Here is a 21,378-nt window from a genome sequence, read left to right on the forward strand (position 1 = left end):
GAGCCCAAGGTTAGTGAGGAGAGAGAAGCGAATAGGTGCGTTGAGAAGGAGAGAGAAGCCAACATTTGTGTTGGGAAGGAAGAAAGAAACCAAATGTTTTGGTTTCAACCAATATATACATGCCACATTGGAAAAACTTTAACTTGTAACGAGAGTGCCCTCATTTACCTCTCCTTTGTGTAGTACCAAAAAACTTGTTGATGGTGGGTCATTGACCTCCTGCAAGTATATGATGTTGCAAACATGCACATGTAACTTTGGCATTAAATGGTGGACCAAAGGCTTCATTCACATTCGTAAGCATAGTACTCTCATTTTTGAGGAGGGCACTATGTGAATTTGACAAAGTCCTATAGAGCACAAAGTTCAAGTTCACATATATCAAACACGTATTGAATAGTTCATCGAGCAAAGTCTACTTAGGTGTTGGCAAGTTCCACTAGACTAATGTCGGCCAATGTTCACAAAAACATTGTTGCTAGCAAATATGGACAGTTTTAACACAAAATTTAGGAGGGATTTTTGCATCAAGTTACACACACGTATTTGCCATCTTTATAACTAAAGATTTGTAAAGTCAATGCTTTAACCCTTCCCTCTAAATTTGAAGAGTTTTTAGAAAATTTTGCAATTCATTTTGGATGTGAAATGTTTTGTATTAATTGAATATTTGGGCTTACATTGATACTTGTAAACCAAGGGCAACCCAAGCCTCCCAACTCAATATGTGATCCGTTACAAACATCCATCTTAGTGACTAGTTAAGTGGAGCCATAATCACTTTTTACAACATCCAAGGTGCCTGCATAGCTGCTCTTGAGAATGAAACCCTTGACGTTGGGTTTAACACATCATCTTGCTACCGCTTGTTGACCTAGCAAATCTTGGCAAATTTTACAATTCATTTTACACTGAACTTTGGTTTTTCGTGATTAGTGTTGGTAATGCCACACTAAGCAGGAAGAGGTTCGAAGTAGGGGTTGCCATGCGTTGTGAGCCGCCAATGGCATGTTCCAATAGTTTGGTGCCACACGAAGCAGGGACTTGCGGGTGTCCACACACCACTAGCCTAATGCCACAACCAAACACCAGCAGGTTTTGAAGCACGGGGTTGCCACGTGTTGACATACCATTGGCAAAGTTCCACTAGCTCAATGCCACACCAAGCACCAAGCTGCTTTGAATTGGTGGCTGCCACGTGTCGATATACAAGTGGCAGGCTCTAGGGACCTAATGCCACATCAAGCACCAAGAGGCGTTGAAGGACGGGGTGCCACGTGTCGACATGCCACTGTGAGGGTGATGAGAAGAAGGAAAAGGCAAACTGGACTTGTGTCCGAATGAATACCTGCTGGTAACACAGGCTTGCTCGCTCTCAACCGAATTCGTGCCAGCAAGCTCTCTCTCTCTCTCTCTCTCTCTCGGGGTGGGGGTGTGTGTGTGTGTGTGTGTGGCTATGGTGATTATGCACCGATCATATTAGCTCCTGCCAAATTGGCCCTGGCCATGGCCGTCGCCTCCCTTTCTGCCTGGCCAGAGCCCGCCGTCCTCCTCAGTTTCTGCTGCACCTCCCTCCACCACCGTTCAAGCCGCCCCCCCTCGCCTCGCTATGGGCGCTTGTCTTTGAAGAGGAGCTTGATCGAATTGCTGAACCGGCCTCCAGCCTCAGGACGCTTCTCACGCAGAAAAATGATGGTGGCTAGCGGATTCAATTTTCAAGCCCAGACTCAGGTTTTGGTTGAATTAGGTCAAAGCTTGCTCAACTTGATTCAAAGTGGAGTCTCTCTGGTTTCTCAGCACGAGGCTATGAATAGTCAGAGCGAGAGCTTGCTGAGCAAGCTTTGGGGGCTGCCTTCGCTGCCCCTTGATGCTGCATTAGCTGCGATCGCAACCGGAGCGACCATATATGTGGCTAGGATATTACCTCAGAAAGAAACAAAGAGGCATTCTGGCCGGGAGGATCGGGACATGGCACGACCATATGACAAAGAGTGGCTTCTGATCATGAGCTCCAGCCCTTTCAATCGATTCGTGTTGATGAGGTGCCCCTCCATTGTCTTCAATGAGGCCGATGTGTATGAAGGCCTTGCACAGAAGCTTACAAAAGAAGGCCGCCATTTTGTGAGCTTGGAGAATGAGGATGAGGAATGGGGAGGTGCTTTGCTGAGTGTAGCTCCAGGGGCCACTGAGTTGTCCATAGAAGGTAATGGAAAGGAAGACGTTACAAGTTCTCCTGCTTATCAGCGCACATGCATTCACACTGCAGATGGGGGTGTTTTGGCCATAGATTGGCCTTCTCACTTGGACTTATCAGGAGAGCATGGATTGGACACTGTGTTTCTTCTCATTCCCGGCTCAGAAGAAGGCAGTGGTAAAAAAGAGGTGCGAAGTTTTGGTCGAAGGAGTCTCCGATGTGGCTATTTCCCTGTTGTGGTGAATCCGAGGGGCTGTGCCAGCTCCCCTTTGACGACTCCAAGGTCTCTTCTCAACTTTACACAGTAATCCTACTGTCTTATGTTGTCATCATCAACTCAGATAACTTGACCTTTGCTGCCTCTATGGCCCCCTGAGAAATTTTATGATTTTATTAGCTGCACACATCTCAATTACACATCATTTGTTCTTCTTTAACAGTGAAAGAAGAAGGGATGCAGAGAGGAACCAGATGTTGGCTGCTATAACTGTATGTGTTTGGGTCCTCAGCAATTTTTAACACCAGTTAGCTAAGCATAAAGCAGATTGTGGACTTCTGAACCAGGTTGTGATTATTGAGTGGAAAAGAGAAGGTAGAATGTCAGGAAGTGCGGAGTAATCACAATGTGCTTGATTGTTGGAAACAGATTTGCACACAATGAAACTAGAGTATGCTGACAGGTTCTATTGAAAGGATGTTTGCTAGGGTTGGCATAAATCACTTGTGTAGATTGCCTAAGAGCAGTGTCACTTTTTGATTGCAACAATGATAGTTTTGCAAGTGAAATTGCTTCACTGTAGCACCTTTTAGGCTAAATACTGACTCACTGAGGTACCTATCAGGCTAAATACATGGATTGGATTTTTTCATATCAGGTCATTTAGGGAAGCTGAGTTGATTAAGCATGCTTGAAGGTGACAATTTTCCCGTGTTTCCACTGCAGTTTTCCATCATTCCCACTGCCTGTGATGAAGCGTGGACTGAATAGAGACCTGAAAGAGAGCTTGTGAGGCAGCATAAATTTTTTGGAAATGCTTGTAGGATGCGAAGGGCTAGGTGGTAAGGAAAAGCACGGTGATGATTTACGCCACACTTGAATGTGCCTTGTAAGGGATCCTAGTGTTCTGAGGGTGTGAGTGAGATCTGCCCAAATGTGACACACTGTCCACCAAAGAGGTATGCTACTGGTCAATGGCTGCATTACATTGGGCTATCCAAAATCTCCTCCCTGTGAATCTGGCTGTAATTGGAAATAGAGATCCTGCAAGATTTGCATCTATGTATCTTGGTAACCTATGACAGTGTATGCATATGAATCTCTGTGGTGCCACTGTCTGCGAGCCATGCCAGAGCTTCCTAGGTTAGCACATGGGTCACTGTTTCTGTCAAGAAGAGAGACCATGGAAATCTGGAGCCAGACCTCCCAAGTCCGTTAGCAATTAGTACCAATGCATTTTTAAGAAAGTCCAATTCAGTGATAGCTATGGAATTTATATTTTTCTTCCAAGTGAGGTGCCAAGTGCAAAGCTATGATGTGCAACAAGACCAAAAAACATAAGAACTCGGTGGTGGTAAAAGCTATGCCAAAGAAGTTTCCAAAAGTCCTTCAAAAGATTGTAAAATAATATCTTTATGCCAGTTGTAGAGTGCCTTGGGTTATTGTGATATGAGGATACACGGGAGTCATGTCTATCTCATCTTGGGTCAGCAGACTGGTACTGCTTGATATAGGTGAATTAGAGATGTCCAGTTGTTGTGGGCAACAGAGTGGCTGCTGCGACGTCTTATAGAGAATCAAAGCTGGGGAATATATCTGCATAGGAGGACAGAGAAAAGGAAGTCAAAATCCTTTTTTTTTTCTGTGTTATTTCAGGTTTCTCTATACTTTTACACTGTACCCTTTGCTTGGAAGCTTATATATAAATAATTAAATCTGTTATTGTATTTGAGTAACTGTTGCGTGATGAGCAGTGAATTTTGAAAGTAAGAAAAGCATGAAGCCGTTAGCTATTGTCCGAAAAACTTGAAATTTTGGCCTGGCTTGTATTTCATCCATCAATAATTGTTTGATGTATTGGTCGTGACATAGTGCATTAAAAAATAGCCACCAAGTGTGAAGAACCTGGGGTGATTTCAGTCCTTTATCAATGTGGTTGTCTGAGGCAATTGAGAATACATCATGCCTTATTCCTGTCTTTGCAATTCGTTTTTGATTCTCTTAAGGTTTAGTACTATTTGCACAGAGACCAACAATAGATAGTGGGGAATTATCAGCTTCTGTCCTTCATGTTATTTTGAGTTTGGGAGAGGTCATTTTGAGATTGGGAGAGGTCTACCAGATCGTATGATCAGCTTTATAGCATCATGCCTTTCCTTTAAGGAAATACTGTTGAGAAACATGTACTCAGAGCAATGTTGTGGTTCAGACTAATTGTTGACTTACAATTGAAACTTGTGAAATTTTGCAGTGCATTCCTTTCAGAAGTTTGAGAAACAGTCATATGCATAGAATGTTTTCCATCACATGCACATGGTGTCTTCATACCGCTGTTAGCTAAGTGTTATGTTTTTATGGCTTAGGTTGTTTACTGCAGGAGATAGTGATGATATCCGCACTGCTGTTGATTTTGTGTCGAGGTCAAGGCCTTGGGCGTCTATAATGGCCATTGGATGGGGCTATGGTGCAAATATGCTTGTTAAATATCTTGGGGAAGAAGAAGCAAGCACACCTTTAACAGCAGCTGTTTGCATTGGCAATCCTTTTGATTTAGAGGAATCTACCAAATCTTCTGAGAGTATTATTAGTCCTTCATATGACGAAGGTATAAAAAATGGATTTCTGAAAATCTTGAAGTCAAATCAGGTATAATGCAAATAACCTCCTTAGATAAAGTTGCACATGTAGTTCTTAATACTTCTGGAAATCAGAAAAGTGTATTTGTCATCTTCAACTTTTCTCTATGAAACAAACATATGTTAGTTTCTAACTGCCCAAACAAATTTCCTACTTCTTGTTGCTTTCCCTTCTGCTCTATTGTAGGATTCTTTAAAGAATCAGATGTATACTTGGCCATAGGCCAGCATGTAATCATGCAGGGAATCCCATGTCAATACCACCTAGCCCTTCTAGTGTCTCTAACCACCTCTATCCATATCATTACCTTATCCTTGTCAACCACCCCTGCTGTCCCTATGCTGGAAAGCTGCCAAAAGGAGTTCTTGACTCCTTTATCCTTGTCAATCAACTCTGCTGGCCCTATGTGGAAAGGTTGCCAAAGGAGTAAGTCTCTTGAAACCTTGTGTAACAAGAAAAAGAACTAAAGTTATCACTAGAAAGACTTAAGAAGCTAGTAAAGCTGAGGAAACAAGGAATCCAGATGAAGAGGGGGTTAAAATCAAGCCTATGATCGATCAGAAACTCTATTTTGATGATGTAAATGTTGTATCACCACCCTATCTTAAAGAAGCTCTAGTCCTCAAGCTTGGGTAAGCTGCTTCCATGCTCTCAAATAACCCTTATGTCACAAAATTGTACTAACGGTGCTGCTTGTTGCTATTGATCTTCTCATCATGGATCAGGAGACTGAATCCTCGGAGAATCAACATTAAAGGCTTTTTGTGTCATCCCATGTCAAAGGCCCAACTGAGGGAAGAAGTGGAAAGGGGTGGATGCTTCCCTTCCAAAGTCGCTTGAGGCATCCTACCAAGGATCAAGAATGCTTAGTAAAAAGCCTGTCACCCTGTAGTGATGGCTGGCAGCCAAAGGGAAGACCTTTGATGCAGAGATGAGCTTGCTGTCTATTTTATCACCAGATCAGGTCTGTTATCATCCAACACAAGAGATGCCCACTTAGATTCTTGAGCATAGACGAAATAGAGCAGCAGCAGCACCATCCTATGATTGGCACAGTATACACTAGAGGGGTGGCTGTACACTAGATATGATGGATGCTCATAGATGACAAGCCCATGGTGTCAGAGTGCAGCGATGTGGAAGCGTAGGACAGAGACTGAGAGAGAGTGAACACAGAGAGAAGAGAGAGAGAGAAAAGGAGACGGTGTAAATGCAGAAAATCTGCAGTGTAGTATGCTGTATAAGAGTGCAGAGGAAATATCTGCGTGTGTCTCCGACTTGATGACCTCGATCTCCGTCAGCCCGAGCACAATCTGTCTCAGCCAACAGATCTCGAGATCAGAATCTGAATAATGAATAAGAGTGTGTGCCACCAACTGGCTATATATAGCCAAAAAATAGGAAATACCAGAACAGTCCGACTGTGCAGAACTGCTGTCCGACTGTACCAGTGCCACATGGCACCTGTCCACCCTGCTGACGTGGCATCCTGGTGTACTGCTGATGTGGCACCTGCTCTGTCCGTATGACTCTGCACACTGCTGTCCAGGAACTGACTCCTCTAACACATGGTTAGTACCTTTAGTTAGCTTCAGATCTAGATTAGACCAGATAGTTCATTTTGTTTAACTTTCTATTTGACATTTGTACTTTTCATTTGATATGCATCTCATCTTTTAAGCACATCATTATGAAATCTCATCTTTAAGTATACAAATCACTCAGGTCTCATAAGTCTTTACACCCTTTGTAGGTGCTAATATATCTTTCTTTCTTTCTTTCTTTATTTCTCTCTCCTCTCCACAAGAAAGAAAAATAGTCAGAGTATGGAATGGAAGAGTGCTTATTCAACAGTGATGGTCAACATGATGGTGGGTGGCCTGTGAGACTTTGGAAATGTCAGTATGGAACTGCAATGGATCCCTATTATTGAATGGCAGTATGGAATTGCAATGGTTCTGTACAGCTGAATGCAAGGTATTTTGAAGATACAATAAAAGGAAGGGACATTGCTATATATACAGAGGCGCATCAATATGCAGGGATATACAGAAAGGACGTTCGGGATGTAGCTGATTTGGTACATAAGTATATAGACACAAGTTACATGTGGATTAGTGTAAGCACTCATAGAGCTCATAATATATATGTTATGATTTACTATTTCTAGCTTGTATGCTCTAGATATGCCTTCCAAGGTGACTCACCACATATGCCATTGCACAAGGATCTTGAGACTCTTTGGTTTAGGAGATTTTCTACTATTGGGGGATTTTAGTGCTTGACATGTTGTAATTAGGCAACTCTATATGTTATTGATGAACTTATATGCAGGGAATTGGCTGTAAATGCAGTGAGTTTGCACACTCCTCACAACAGATGCAAGTGAGTATGGGAGTCACTTTCTTGCCTTGACCAGCACACATGGCCTATTAGTTTTCAATTCTCTATCTTGCTAGCCATCTTGAGATGCACTTGTTGGAACAATAGAGTAGGGGACAAAACAATAGACTACCTAATGGAGTCACCTACATTGATGCTGGATGTACGAGACTTCACTGTTTCAAGTAGACCTATGGTGTTAGCAATAGATATGCCTTCTTGGCTTCCACTATGGCTTGCAATTACACTAGGGGTGTTGTACTTGTTGAGTTGCTAGACCAAATACGAGGTTTTTAGTACTTCAGCTTTGGTCATTGTGGAAACCCTGATTTGTTGCTGTAAATTAGGGTTTCAGCAGCAATATCTTCAATTGCTCTTCCCCTAAAATTGAAAAAGACTGAGAACTGTTAAGGGAATGATTGGAGAGAGAGAAAGATGTTGATAGAGAAATTCAAGTTTTCTATCACCAAAAAGTGCTTGAACAAGTTGCTGCTTGATCTTTGACAATAGAAATTCTGTCACTTGCTGATCAGGGAGCCCTTAATGGGTATCTCCTACCCCAGAATGGAGTAACTTGCTGCTGGCCACACCCTGGGAGATGTTGCTTGCTATTTGGACCTCTTTGGCTGGCTGGAAATGCAGTGGCACTGCTGGTGCCTAGTGTAGCAGCACACACACACACTCTCTCTCTCTCTCTCTCAGCCTTGATAATCTTCTGAATGGCTGGAATGACACTTAGCCAGCCCCTAAATAGTCCTCCTGAAACCAGCCTTCCTTCTTAGAAAGGGTGGTAATTCCTTGATTAAGCACTTAACTACAACAATCAACAAATGACCATAACTTAAAATGCACAAATTACCTTAATAATCTCAGACGTTGGACACCTTGTATTGGTGCCCCTTTCGGTATTTCTTTAACTTGATCGCTAATGGAATGAGTATAAGTTGGGATTTACAATCTCCTTTGCTGTAGCAACAATTAGCAATCAATTCGAGCCAATTGCCCCTTGATTTTTCACCTAGGACTTGTATGAATGGAACTCCAACTGGCCAAATGCTACCCCAAATTACAATGAATGAGCTGGCATCTAAATTCCTTGACATTTACATAAATTTCAGTGCTGAATTTAGTATACTATGTCTTCACCAATTGGCATGGGTCCTGAGATGGCTGCTAAACCCTAATTTTTGTAGAAATTTAGGGTTTACAACAGAGATCTCTCAGGTGTCCATCAAATTTGACTGAGATCTGCGCAAAATGACTGAGAAATGCTTGAGATCTCCTGAGAATGGGTTGGAGAAGGTGAGAGAAAGCCAAGTTGAGAGAGAAATTTGATTTTCTTTGGGAGAAAACCCTAAATTCTGCCTGTTGCTTGCTCTAGCTTGCATTTAATACAGTCACCTACTATTGTGACTACTGCGAGACACCTCCAAATCCTGTCACCTAATCAGCAATGCTATCATCTACTATTGCGACTATTGTGAGATACCTCCAAATGCTGTCACCTAATCAACAATGCTGTTGCTAGTCCCTAGAAGGTGACTTCTTGCTGTCCTATGGTTGTTGAGGCCCCTAGATTGGTTGTCTTTTACAGCAATTGCTATTCTCTGGTTAAAAAATGGACCAACAGCTCTCTCTCTTTTTTTTTTCCGTAAAACAGCAGCTCGCTCTCTCTCTCTCTCTCTCTCTCTCTCTCTCCCCCCCCCAAGCTGTAAACTAACTGAATGACTGAGACCCAGTTTCCAAAAACGTTTTCTCAGTTTGCGGGGTATTTTTGCCAAGCGGCAGTCTTCTAAATCCATTTTTAAACATTACCCAGAAATTTAATTAATTAATTAAATAATCTTGAAAATTAATTTTAGTCCTTCTGACCTTGCCCAAAATTAAATGTGCCTATTCATAATTAAATTGGTTAGGCCATTTCCAACCAGAGTGATCCCCAACCTCTGTTGACCCTTAGACTAGCATTAATTAATTAATTAATGCTAGTCTCTAGTATCACCACCAATACTTATTGGGCAAATAACTGGCCTAGGGTTGAACCTAACACCAACTGACCCCCAAAGCCCAATCGGCATAACTTATCACAACTTTTATCTTTGACACCCATTACATCCTCGAGGTGCTTGGTTTGTTACCATGAAATAACTGCCATGTGTATCACATGTGCTAAATAACCTTACACATTTGATTAATAATTTAATCAAATGTTATCAGCAAGATCAAAGCATCTCAAAATTTCACGTCCCCATGATAGACCTTTCCCTTGAACTCGGGTCACCTGGGTGAAAGCCAAGTATCCTAACCAGACTAGACAAGAATGGAACCATGAAACCAACCTTCCTTCTTTGAAAGGGTTATAATTTCTTGATTAAGCACTTAATTACAATAATCAACAAATGAACATAACTTAAAATGCACAAATTACCTTAATAATCTCGAACATTAGACACCTTGTATTGGTACCCCTTTCGGTATTTCTTTAACTTGATTGCTAATGGAATGAGTACAAGTTGGGATTTATAATCTCCTTTGCTGTAGCAACAATTAGCAATCAATTTGGGCCAATTGCCTCTTGATTTTTCACCCTAGGACTTGTTTGAATGGAATCTTCAACCTGCCAAATGCTACCCCAAATTACAATGAATGGTCTGGCATTTGAATTCCTTGACATTTATACAAATTTCATGTATTGAATTCAATATACTATGCCTTCAGCAATTGGCACGGGTCCTTAGATGGCTACTAAACCCTAATTTCTATAGAAATTTAGGGCTTACAACAGAGATCTCTCTATTGTCCACCAAATTTGGTTGAGATTTACTCAAAATGACTGAGAAATGCTGAGATCTCCTAAGAATGGGTTGGAGAAGGTGAAAGAAAGCTAAGATGAGAGAGAAATTTGATTTTCTTCAAGAGAAAATCCTAAATTCTGTCTGTTGCCTGCTCTAGTCTGCATTTAATATAGTCATCTATTGCCAGACACCTCCAAATATTGTCACTTGATCAGCAATGCTGTTGCCAGTTCTTGGAAGGTGACTCCTTGCAGTCCTGTGCTTGTTGAGCCCCCTAAATGGCTGTCTTTTGCAACAAATTGTTGTTCTTTGATTCGAAAATGGACCAACATCTCTCTCTCTTTCTCTCTCTCCCAAGCTATAAACTAATTGAATGGCTTAGACCGAGCCCTTAAAAACGTTTTCTCAGTTTGCATAGGCATTTTTGCCACAAGTAGCAGCCTTTTAAACCCATTTTTCAATATTATCCAATCATTTAATTAATTTTTAGAATTAAATAATCTTGAAAATTAATATCAGTCCTTTTGACTCAGTCGAAAATTAATGTGCCTATCCATAATTAAATTGGCTAGGCCATTTGCAACTTGGAGTGGTCCCCAACCTCTCTTGACCCTTAGACTAGCATTAATTAATTAATGCTAGTCTCTAGTGTCACCACCAACACTTATTGGATTGGGCAAATAATTGTCCTAGGGTCGAAACTGACACTAACCAATCCCCAAAGCCCAGTTGGCATAACTTATCAAAACTTTTTGCCTTTGATACTCATTGCATCCTTGGGGTCCTTGGCATGTTACCATGAAATAACTGCCATGTGCATCACATGTGCTAAATAACCTTGCACATTTGATTAATAACTTAATCAAATATTATAAGCAAGATTAAAGCATCTCAAAATTTTACGTCCCCATGACACCTGTGTCACTTTGCATGGGTAAGTTTGACAAGTGGTAGCTGGTTTTGCCACTTGACAACCTTCTAATTGTAATTTTCAGAATTTAGTTTTTGAAAATTAATTGATGATTCCTTGTCCCTGGCTATGAACTGGCAAGTGTCCATTGACAATTAATGTGCTTCCTTGGGATATTTAATTGTCCCACATTAATTGGCCTTGGACTACACTCGCATTAATTCATTAATCAATGCCTAGTATCCTAATGTCACCATTGGATATTTTGATGGCCCAATCAATGACCTAGACCCAAACTAACACTAGGCACCCGCAAGTACATATTCAACATAAGTTTATATAACTTTTGCCAATGCCACCCATTGCTCACTTGGGTTACTTAGATCATCAATGTGACTTAACTGACTTGCACTTCACATGTGTACAACTTAATAATGCCAAACCTAAGCATTAAAAATAGATGTCCTCATGATAGGTTGCTTTCAAGAGGGGCTACAAGGACTTGGACCATGTGCTTACGCTTAGAGCCATCATAGAGGAGGATCAAGCATATGGGAAGAGGATTTATTGTTGTTGTTGAGAAACCAAGTCATTCAATACATTTCTTCCCCTTCATTCCTATTTTGGTTTCCATTTATAGCCCCCCAAAAAGGCTTTATTTGGATCATTAGTTAGTGTCTAGGTGCCACTTGAGAGAGCTAGGGCGCCACTTGAGAGACTTTAGTGGGTGCCACTCAAGAGGGTTGGGGTGCCACTCCAAACAGTTTGTGCCTAAAAATATGGCATAGACTTCACCCATTTGCTATGCTCCACATTCATTCCTTTTGGCACTCTGTCACTCTCTTCCATATCCTTCTCTCCTTTCCCCATCCTCTCCATTGCTGTTCATACCCCACAAGGAGGACATTATGGTTCATGGCTTCTACATATATCTTCACCTGGCATTTTGAGCCTACATCATTTGATGTTTAGCCTACATCATTTGGTGTTAGCCCTCCTCACCTAGTGTCATCATCAGGCTTGTGTTTGCAACATTCTTCCATTTGGCATCGGTCTCCTAGCATTTGGTGTCACCTACTTAGCTGTGTTTGGTAGTTTGGTGGCTCCTCCTTTATCTAGTGGCCTTCCTCTCCATCAGCTTGTTAGCTGTCTATTGGTTGTGTTTTGCCGTTCAGACACCTTCTCGACATCGACTCCGGTAGGTACCTGCTATCCCAGGAAGCCGCATTTTGCAGCTCCTGCTCCATTTGGGATTGGATTTCTTCATTTGGTAGGCTGTCCTGTCCTTGATCACCCTTTGGAGTACGCGTTAGTAGAGCTGGTTTCCTCAACTTTGTTAGCTTTAGAGGACTACGGTTTGCTCCCTTGATAGTTGTCCTCCATCTTCAACATTTACTTCGATATCCTATTGCTAGAGGACTATGTTTTGCTCCCTCTGCAATGCAGGTTTCCTTCAATTGTCGCCGCCTGATCAAATAGGATGGTGTAGTCATATTTAGAGCTTCGACTTTGGTGTATCAACTAGGTTCATTTAGCACGATTCAATGATTCATCATTCATCATCTTCTTCTTTTGTGTTTTCTCTGAGTTTCTTCCTCTCTCAATGTTTGCCATATACTCTATATTTCTCCCCGCAAACCCTATTGTCTATTTGATATGTTGTGAGTGTATGAGGACATGTATTTTTGAAACCTCACTTGACATGTGGATTAATTTTTAATCACATGATTAAGTAAATGTTGCATATGTGAGGTGCAACTGGGATTAAAGTAAATTTACGAGCTCGGGACTCGAAGAAATTACGAGATATTAAATGCAAAAGTTGCTTTAAGTTATGCCACACAGGTACTTGGTGGTATCTGGTGCTAGTTGTTGGCCTAGATCATCCATTTGGCCATAAGTGTCAGTTGTGGTGACACTAGAGAAGTGACGTTTAATGGTACCTAATGCCAATTTGATGGTCAAAGGTGGTGCAAAGACACTTGGGAATGGAAGTTGCCTAACCAATTTAATTATTGGCCAGTCAGATGATTTTTTAAGGTACCAAAATAATTATTAGATCAATTTTTAGTATTTAGAGACTGAAAATTAATATTTAATTATGAAAAATGTTGGAAAAACCAATTTGGAAGGTTGCCACTTGTCAAAAATGCCCATGTAAAACTGAAAAACGTCTTTAGAGGCTGGAGAGAGGCATTTTTATAAATTCAGTCTGCAAGAGAGAGGGAGGAGAGGTTGCTGATTTAATTTGCAGCCATTGGAGGATCTTCTGAGGTTGCCAAGGGCAGGAGAAGACCAATCAACAGCAGGAGACAGCATCTACAGGTTGTTGAGATAGGGCAACAACAGTAAATGACTGATTTTCTCCAGTTCTTTGCATCTACAAGCTGTTGTGGTAGGGCAACAGCTCCATTTGATAGGGCAGCAACTGTATTTGACTGATTTTCAGTCATTCTTCGCGACAAAACTCTAAATTTTCTCTCTCTACAGCTTTCCCTCTCATCTCCTAGCCATTTCACAGCTTTGCTCCGAAGATCTCAGCATTTCGACCCTTGGAGGCTGAGAAATTTTGGATTTCTCTGTTGTAAGCCCTAATTTGCAGCGCAGAAGTTAGGGTTTAGTAGCGGCCTCGGGAAGCGTGCCAAAAATTGGAAGCTCCAAGATTTGGATTCAATAGGATTGAAGCTGTTTTTAGCCTATTCAAGTGGAGGGACCAGCAAATAATTGAATTTGGGGCATTTTCCATCTCTATCAAAGCGAGTGAAGGCCAATTGATTGCCCAAATCAAGGGGCAAATCGGATTAAAGACTTGCTTGTGATTCATTATAGCAAGGGGAGTTGGAATACTGAAAGGGATTGGGAGAATCCCATTGTAAATCAACTTCTTCTTCAATAAAGCTAAAGAAATACAGAAAGGGGCGCTAATTTTGGGGCCAATCGGGTATGCATTGTCCAAGATTAGTAGGTAAATTTGTATTTTCAGATTTGCACTAATTGTTTGCTGCTGTAATTAAGTTGTAATTAGGGATGTACCACACATCCACGGAAGGAAGGCTGGTTTTAACATAGCATTCCGCCACACTATTTTGACATGGTATTAGAGCAAAGGTGCTCAGAGAGCTAAAAATCCTCTTCATTAGAGAAGGTAAGCAAAGGTTGCGAATTCATAATTAAATCTATCTTCTTTCCCCTATATTCCATTGTCTCTTTGGGAGACACTTTTATTTTCTTCTTTCTTCCACCTTCCCTTTACAGGTTTGCCACACTGGTGCTATGGCATACTATGGACAGGCCATTGGGTGCTCCTCCTCTGACATTAAAGGTCATACTACCAAAGATTGTTGACATTGACCTTTGGTTGCTATCTCACCGGAGTATATGTGTCTTTCCCCTAGTACTCCTTGTGCCACCTCACCTTTTTGGGCTATAGAGATTATTCTACATCGGCTATCATATTTTTATGCTTAAGGCAATACGATGCATTCGATGTGCACTAAGTCCTTTCGAGCCAAAGGAGTATCTAACATGTCATCAGGCCTATGATCTCTTGGAGACCACCGCGATGTGCTATGGAGGTTTCCCCTACCCATTTTCGGATGCAGTGGCTTTTCGAGCCATTGGTTTTGTAGTTTGCTCCATCGAGAGATAATGGCTATTGGGTATTGTCGGCGGTCCACTTTGTCGAGAGATAGTGGTGGTTTGACTCCTTGAACTTTGCACTCCGCTCCACTGAGAGATATTGGGTGTTGCTCACCCATGGCTCCTTAGGAGCTATTTATTACCTTATCTCCCTTGTATTGCTCCATGAACACCGCCTTTGATGCGGGCATCAAGGAGATTCTATGTGATACCCCTCCTTCCACTCCCTCCTCCACTCAAGTTCGAGAGCCCACCTTAGGGAGCTGCCTAGCTTTTGTTCCATTGGAGCCCCAGATACCTTCTTTGGCACTGCCATTGGCACTTCCTTTGTCATTAGACTCTCTCGAGGCTGTGATCCATGAATTTCTTGATTCTCTATCTCACACCAAAGGGGACTCAGAGGAGAACTCATATTTCTTCTACTTTAGAGGGGGATCCCATTCCTTTTGCTTCAGATGAGGTCCCTATTCATCTTGTGGTTCTTCACATGACAACCCTTTACCTTCTTGGGGTGGTTGACATCTCCATGCCTTCTCACCCATTGATTTTCCATCATAAGCAGGATCTATAGGTTCGTTCTACTTTAGGGTTTTGGATGTTTCGGCCATGGTTTGGTGGCTAGGCCTTCGTATACCTTCCAACATGGAGTAACGGAGCTTGTGGCTTCTCTCCCAAGGTTGAATTTCTGATACTATCAGCTCATCACATCTATTGTTCTTCACTACAGATCACCTTATGGGGCTGGAATTGAAACCAGCCTTCCTCCTCAGATAGGGTGGTAATAACCTGATTTGACAATAATTATAGCAAGCTTAAAATAAGTAACCTTTTCGTATTAAGAAGATTTTCTTGCTTATTGAGAAAAAGTCATATGTTTGATGATAGATATGTGTCGTTGCCATGTTTTTGCATGGTTGGGTTAACAGCATAAAAAGGAAATTTGATTCTTGGCCACCATAACTAAAAAGCGATTCTGATGAGTTTATGATCCTGTTCTTAGGCAATGCATGATGAGGAACAACAACTAAAAAATATTTTACAAGCATCGTACTTTTACAAACCATCATAAATATCACAAACATTGCTTGGAATAAAAGACAAAAAAGGAATAAGGGAAAGCAAGATGGAATTCACCACATTATTCCTTGGGGTGATCTAGTGGGCCTTTATAAAGTAGCCAACACTATTATATTAGCAATGCAAACTCCAATCAAAGGAAAAAAGAGATTGTCAAGGACTCTTGCCAATGGTTGAAACACCCAAGTGACTTTCAAGCCTGAGCAGAGGAATGGCTGACATGCCCAACTGACTTTCAAGAATTAAACAAAGGAATGACTTCCCTTAGAGCTGTAGAAGTGAAAGGATTGAAGTGCAATATGAAAAATAAATGAGTGTAAGCTTCACAGCCTGGCAATTAACAATGCTGATTATACTTTAGGACTTATCGTTATAGCAATGGGAGAGAGCAAGGCAACAAAGGATTGGGGGTCACCAATCAATCTTTTTGAATGTTCAAAAAGGTTAAGCTATCTATAGCTATGTGACTTGTAAGGTAGGGCATCTATGCCCACTGCGCTCCTTAGGGAGTGTGGCTTGTGTCTAGACTTCAAAATGGTGCTATTTGATAGTTGCTCACTGTGCCTTATTTTGAAATTTTCTATTGCAGATGGTGTTTGAAGGGAAGAGTAAGGGATTTGATGTTAAAAAAGGCTTATCCGCAAGATCAGTAAGGGAGTTTGATGAAGTGATATCCCGAGTAGCAAATGGTTTTGATTCATTAGAGGCATTCTACAAGAATTCTAGCAGTAAATTATGGCTTAACAAAGTCAGGATACCCTTGCTGTGTATTCAGGTAAGTAGTTAGTCTGTAGGAAATGAAATTATTTCAACACTTCTTTCTGACATTAGGATACGATCTTCTTGTTGACAACAGTTACTGACTGCATTTCTTTATGTATGTCCTTGCAACTGATAACTGGATGTTCCCTATTGGTATATCATCATATTTACATTCTCTTGATTACCTGCTAGTTAATACTTTTATTGATTCATTTTCATCTTTCCAGGATCATGACAGTACTGCAAAAAGTTTTTCTATACCACGTCATGTTTTTGAAGAAAGCCCATTCACTACATTAATTTTGTGTCTTGCTCCGGGAATACATAAACCAAACGATGATGCATCTTCTTCTTCCATAGAAGGTTACTATGAGCCATTAATTGTTGAGGTATACTAGAACTAATTTTAGGCTGCATCAAGATGCTTTGTTTTTTTTTCTCTTTTTTTTTTTTGTTTTGGATTTGCCATTTATTTATATTTCAGGCTTGCATAGTATTTGAAAAAGGTTTCACAAACAGTGGCTTGCAGGAGTAGAGCTGGCTTTCTTAAAGGGGCGCCATCCTTTGGTACAGAGTATTGACTTGACTTTCAAGCCTTCAAAAGAAAGGAGTCTTCCTAGCAAGCCAAATAGACCTCAAAATTGGGAGTCACAAGAGACAAAAGGAAATCCTTCAGTTGGAATCAGAAAGCATGACAAGTTTGGAGGACCTGAGACTGTGGACTGGGAGTTCCGGGACACTGGTCAATATAGTGGTCAGCAGATAAGGACAGGTGATAAGCATACATTCTACAAACCACTGGAAGACATCAACAGGGTTGAAAAAAGAAGTGTGCCAGCTCAAATTCAAGGGCCTGATCGGTCTGAAGTTTGTGATTCCAACATCAACAAGACAGTTTCTGACATTGAAAATAAGGAAAATTTAGATGAAAACCTTGGTGGAGATGATGAAGTAGAAAGAATTAAAGCACGCCAGGCAGCAGAAAGTGTGATGAACGTTCTAGATATTACCATGCCAGGAACTTTGCCAGATGATAAAAAAAAGGAGGTAACTCTTCTTTACATTTCTGCTGTAGCTTTTGAGGGTTAATGTAAGATTATGAAAACACGACTATAATGTTGTGACTCAATAGAGATGTGTTTGGACATATAAAACTTTTGTACACAGAATGGAATGATTATGATACTGCATTGTTTTATTGGTTTCATAATGTATCCCATGTTTTTGCTTCCTGCCTTCCACAATGCAATAATAGATTTCCCATCTTTGGCTTTCTAGTCTGGCATTTTGTTATGAATTTTGATCCTGGACTTACTGTATGCTGATGACGTTGTACTGATTCCAGAATCTCCTGAGGAACTACAGCATCATCTTGATGCAGGACCTCTCTATGAACCTAAGGAAGACCAAGGTCATGATGTTTAATACCTCTAATAGTTGGATTGTCGCTTCAGCGTCAGAGTCCATCTACTAGGGCAACATAGTGGAGTGAACATCATCCTATGGAAACCTTGTCAACCTTGGGCTCACTGTCTCAGAGTTCATCTACTAGTGCAATATAGTGGAGTGAGCATCACAGACTACAGTTCATCTACTAGGACAATGTAGTGGAGCGAGCATCATCCTATGTCAACCTTGGTGTCACCTTCTTGAGACCCCAATTCTCCAGAATGAGAGCTGCTGATGCTCAGCTTATATGAAGGCTTGTGGTCCTCTCTCCCCCTAGAGGGACAATGCACCCAAATCCAGAAGCTGATGATGAAGTTATGGCTTTTTAATATACTAGTCACCCTCTCCCTTATAAATGTAGCTGCTTTTGGGGATCTTGATCTCTACAGTGGGTGGTACAGGATGGAGAAGCCACTAATATATCATTCATCACCCAGCTTTCTGCCTCTTCATCAGCCCTCCATCAGGAACTCACGTGCAGGCAGCCCTCCTGCCCTCTCCAACTGTCATCACCATCATTCAGAGTGTCCAGCTGCCATTGCTAGCCTGTCACAGCATCATCCTTGCGCAATTTGGTGGAACTGCTGCTGTTTCGATTGCAACCTTGTCATCACCAGTAGATACAGTGCAGGTCATGCTGTCCAACATGGAACTGACCCTGCTGCTGCTGGTGACACCAGCTAGCATTGCTGGAGTGCTGCCACTGCTGCCTTTCCTGCACCACACCACCTCCCTGTCAGCAGTGACAGACTCCCTTCTGCCCCTGCCAGCCCCTACTTGGCCCTCCTCTCATCCCCCCCAGCTCCTTGAACACTCCTGCAAGCCCTCGCCTGCCTCCAGCTGCTCCACCCCTCCTTCTCCAGCTCCACCCTTCTTGCCAGTCGCTAGTTGCCCCCAACCCTCCGCCCTCCTAGTCCAGCTATGCCCAGCTGCTCCACCCCTCCTGCCCCAGCTCTGAATCCCTCCAGCCCCCACCTGTTTCCCCAGCTGCTCCGCCCTTCCTGCTCCAGCTGTGCCTTCCCCTCCAGCCCCCACCTGCCCCTCCTTTCATCCCCCTAATTGCTGGGGGAGTCATCTTTGGCATGCTGATCATGAGGCGACAAACCAGCAATTCACGCATTGAAAGACATGGCACAAGCAGCTTTCATATTCAGCCTTGTGAAGGTGACTGAAGTAACCCTGTTGGGGAAGGGGTGTTTTAGGGTCATCTTTAGCACATTAGAGAAATTTGCAACGGCACTTGCCACTAGCATGCTAGATGTTTGGAGGACACTAGACACAGGGATGTGAAATTTGAATGCTTTGCTTAGCATTTGATTAATTTAACAATCAAATGTGCAAATGTGAGATGCATGTGATGTGCAAGCAAGTTATTTCACGGTAGTGGGCCAAGGACCTCAAAATATAGGCTATGCCAAAGGCAGAAGTGTAACAAGTTATGTTTGTTAGATTCTAGGTGTTGCGACTTGGCAAAACTTGCCCATGCAAGTTTGGGAAAGCTGAATTGGGGCTGAAGGGAAAAGGAAATCTCAACTTTGTATTTTGGAGCTATTGGGAAGAGTTGTTGGATTGCTGCTACTTGCTTTTGGGGCCATTTCCTAGCCATTGGAAACCATTTTGGTGAAAATGACTGCGTATTCTTGACCAGGGGAAGTTGGCAATTATGGCTAATACGCCTTCTCCTGAAGATTATAGCCTCAGATGCTTCCTTTGCTGTCCATGGATCCATTTGGGGTTGGAAAACTGGGTCAACACCTTAATTTCACCAAATTCTTGTGAGGAATCTTTAAGCTCTCTCTCTACATCATTCTCTTTCTTTCTCTAGCTATTTCTCAGCTTTGCTCCAAGTTTTGCAGCAATCCAACCATGGGATATGGAGTTTTTGGTGAATCTATGTTGTAAACCCTAAATTACGACATAAATTCGGGTTTGACAGCCACCTTGGGACACGTGCCTGGATTTGAAGGCTTCGGACTTGAATTTGTAGAGTTGAAATCAGTGTATTTCAAGAGGATTCAAGAGTTTAACTAGCTAGTATTGGATTTGTATCTAATTTATTTCCCAAGGAGTACGGGCGAAGGCCAATACCCTAGCAATCAAGGGGCAAATTGAATTGAAGATTTGCTAGTCATTTATGACAGCAAGAGGCACTTAGATTAGTGGAGATTGAAGAATCTCAATTGTATTTCATCCATTTGCAATACAAGTTAAAGAAATAGCGCAAGGGGTGCCAATTTTTGGGGCAAATCAAATGTTATCTGTCCAAGATTAAGTAGTAAAGTATGTATTCCATTTTGTGTGAATTTGCTTCTTGTTATAATTAAGTGTTAATCAAGTCATTACCACTCTTTCGAAGAAGGAAGGTTGGTTTCAAGGTTCCATTTTTGGGATACCATCAAATCCTTTGAATTGGTGGGCTGCTCGAGGTATCTGATTAGAAGTTAAAAGCTTTGCTCAAGTGCTGAAATTGTTCTTAGCTAAGCATTTAAAGCAAGATGCTTTTATATAGTGAGATGGGATCAAGCAGTGATGATGCTTCTTAGTACTACCAGGAATCAAATCGATCCCATGATCTTCAAGCCTTTCAAGCAGTGGTGTAATGCGTTTGCTTATCGGCTATCTTGGCACGTTTTTAGCGGTTCATCGAGAGACGAATCTAAGTGATACTGCTCGGCACTTCCATGGAATGCTACGGGATTTGTTGCCTAGGGTTTTTTAAGTCCGTCTCGCAACGGAATGTTCGCGGCTGAACCCACTAGGATCGACCTGTAATTTGGGTTCCTAGTGGTCAAGGTCTCTTGATAGCATTCTAGCGTTGGGTCTTGGATATCCTACTTTACGCAAAGATACCCAAGCCGAAGTAGCTGAAGCAGATACATGCCGCATTTGGTTTAAAGAGAATGGAAAATGAGAGGGGTGCGTCGCTCAACCTCTCTACCCGTAGGGTATAGTCCCATTCCGAGCCCCTAAAACGGCATGAATTGGAGTTTTAACCTAACAATTTCTAAGGGTCGGGATGTCGGTAAAACCTTGTGAGAAGCCTCTCAGCTCTCTGGGACCACCCTGCCATAAGGCGGACTTGTCGGGGGTTCTGCCCACTCGCTTCTCTCAATAGGCATTCCTTAGTTATTTAATTAGGTCTTACCACAATTATGTGTGAATTTTAAAATCAGCTTCCTTAATTAAGCCTTTAAGGGAATAGGGTTTGTTTGCGTAATTTATAGCACAGACACGAATATAGAGCAAGCAATTTTTTTGACAAACAAGTTCAAACAGGTTTCTTAACTTATCTTCAAGTTAATCTCTGTCTCCTGTT

General features: G+C 41.8%; 1 protein-coding gene across 4 annotated transcripts in view; it reads left to right on the forward strand.

The window, feature by feature from the left end:
• Positions 1-1,355: 1,355 nt before the first annotated feature.
• Positions 1,356-21,378, forward strand: part of LOC148019699 (alpha/beta-Hydrolases superfamily protein) — a 107,703-nt gene continuing 87,680 nt past the window's right edge. The window contains exons 1-5 of one of the 4 annotated variants that reach the window (XM_087699837.1): positions 1,356-2,477; positions 4,775-5,057; positions 16,441-16,626; positions 16,841-17,002; positions 17,133-17,660. In XM_087699837.1, coding sequence (XP_087555963.1) covers positions 1,507-2,477; positions 4,775-5,057; positions 16,441-16,626; positions 16,841-17,002; positions 17,133-17,660 — 2,130 coding nt within the window. In that variant the 5' untranslated portion in view covers positions 1,356-1,506. Of the gene's footprint in view, positions 2,478-4,774; positions 5,058-16,440; positions 16,627-16,840; positions 17,003-17,132; positions 17,661-21,378 lie in introns of those variants that run through there. The other 3 variants (XM_087699839.1, XM_087699838.1, XM_087699840.1) reach the window with 3 other exon arrangements.

This window comes from Lygodium microphyllum, chromosome 19, assembly GCF_053477565.2.
Source record: "Lygodium microphyllum isolate KBCC chromosome 19, Lygodium_microphyllum_v1.1.10, whole genome shotgun sequence".
Lineage (NCBI taxonomy): Eukaryota > Viridiplantae > Streptophyta > Polypodiopsida > Schizaeales > Lygodiaceae > Lygodium > Lygodium microphyllum.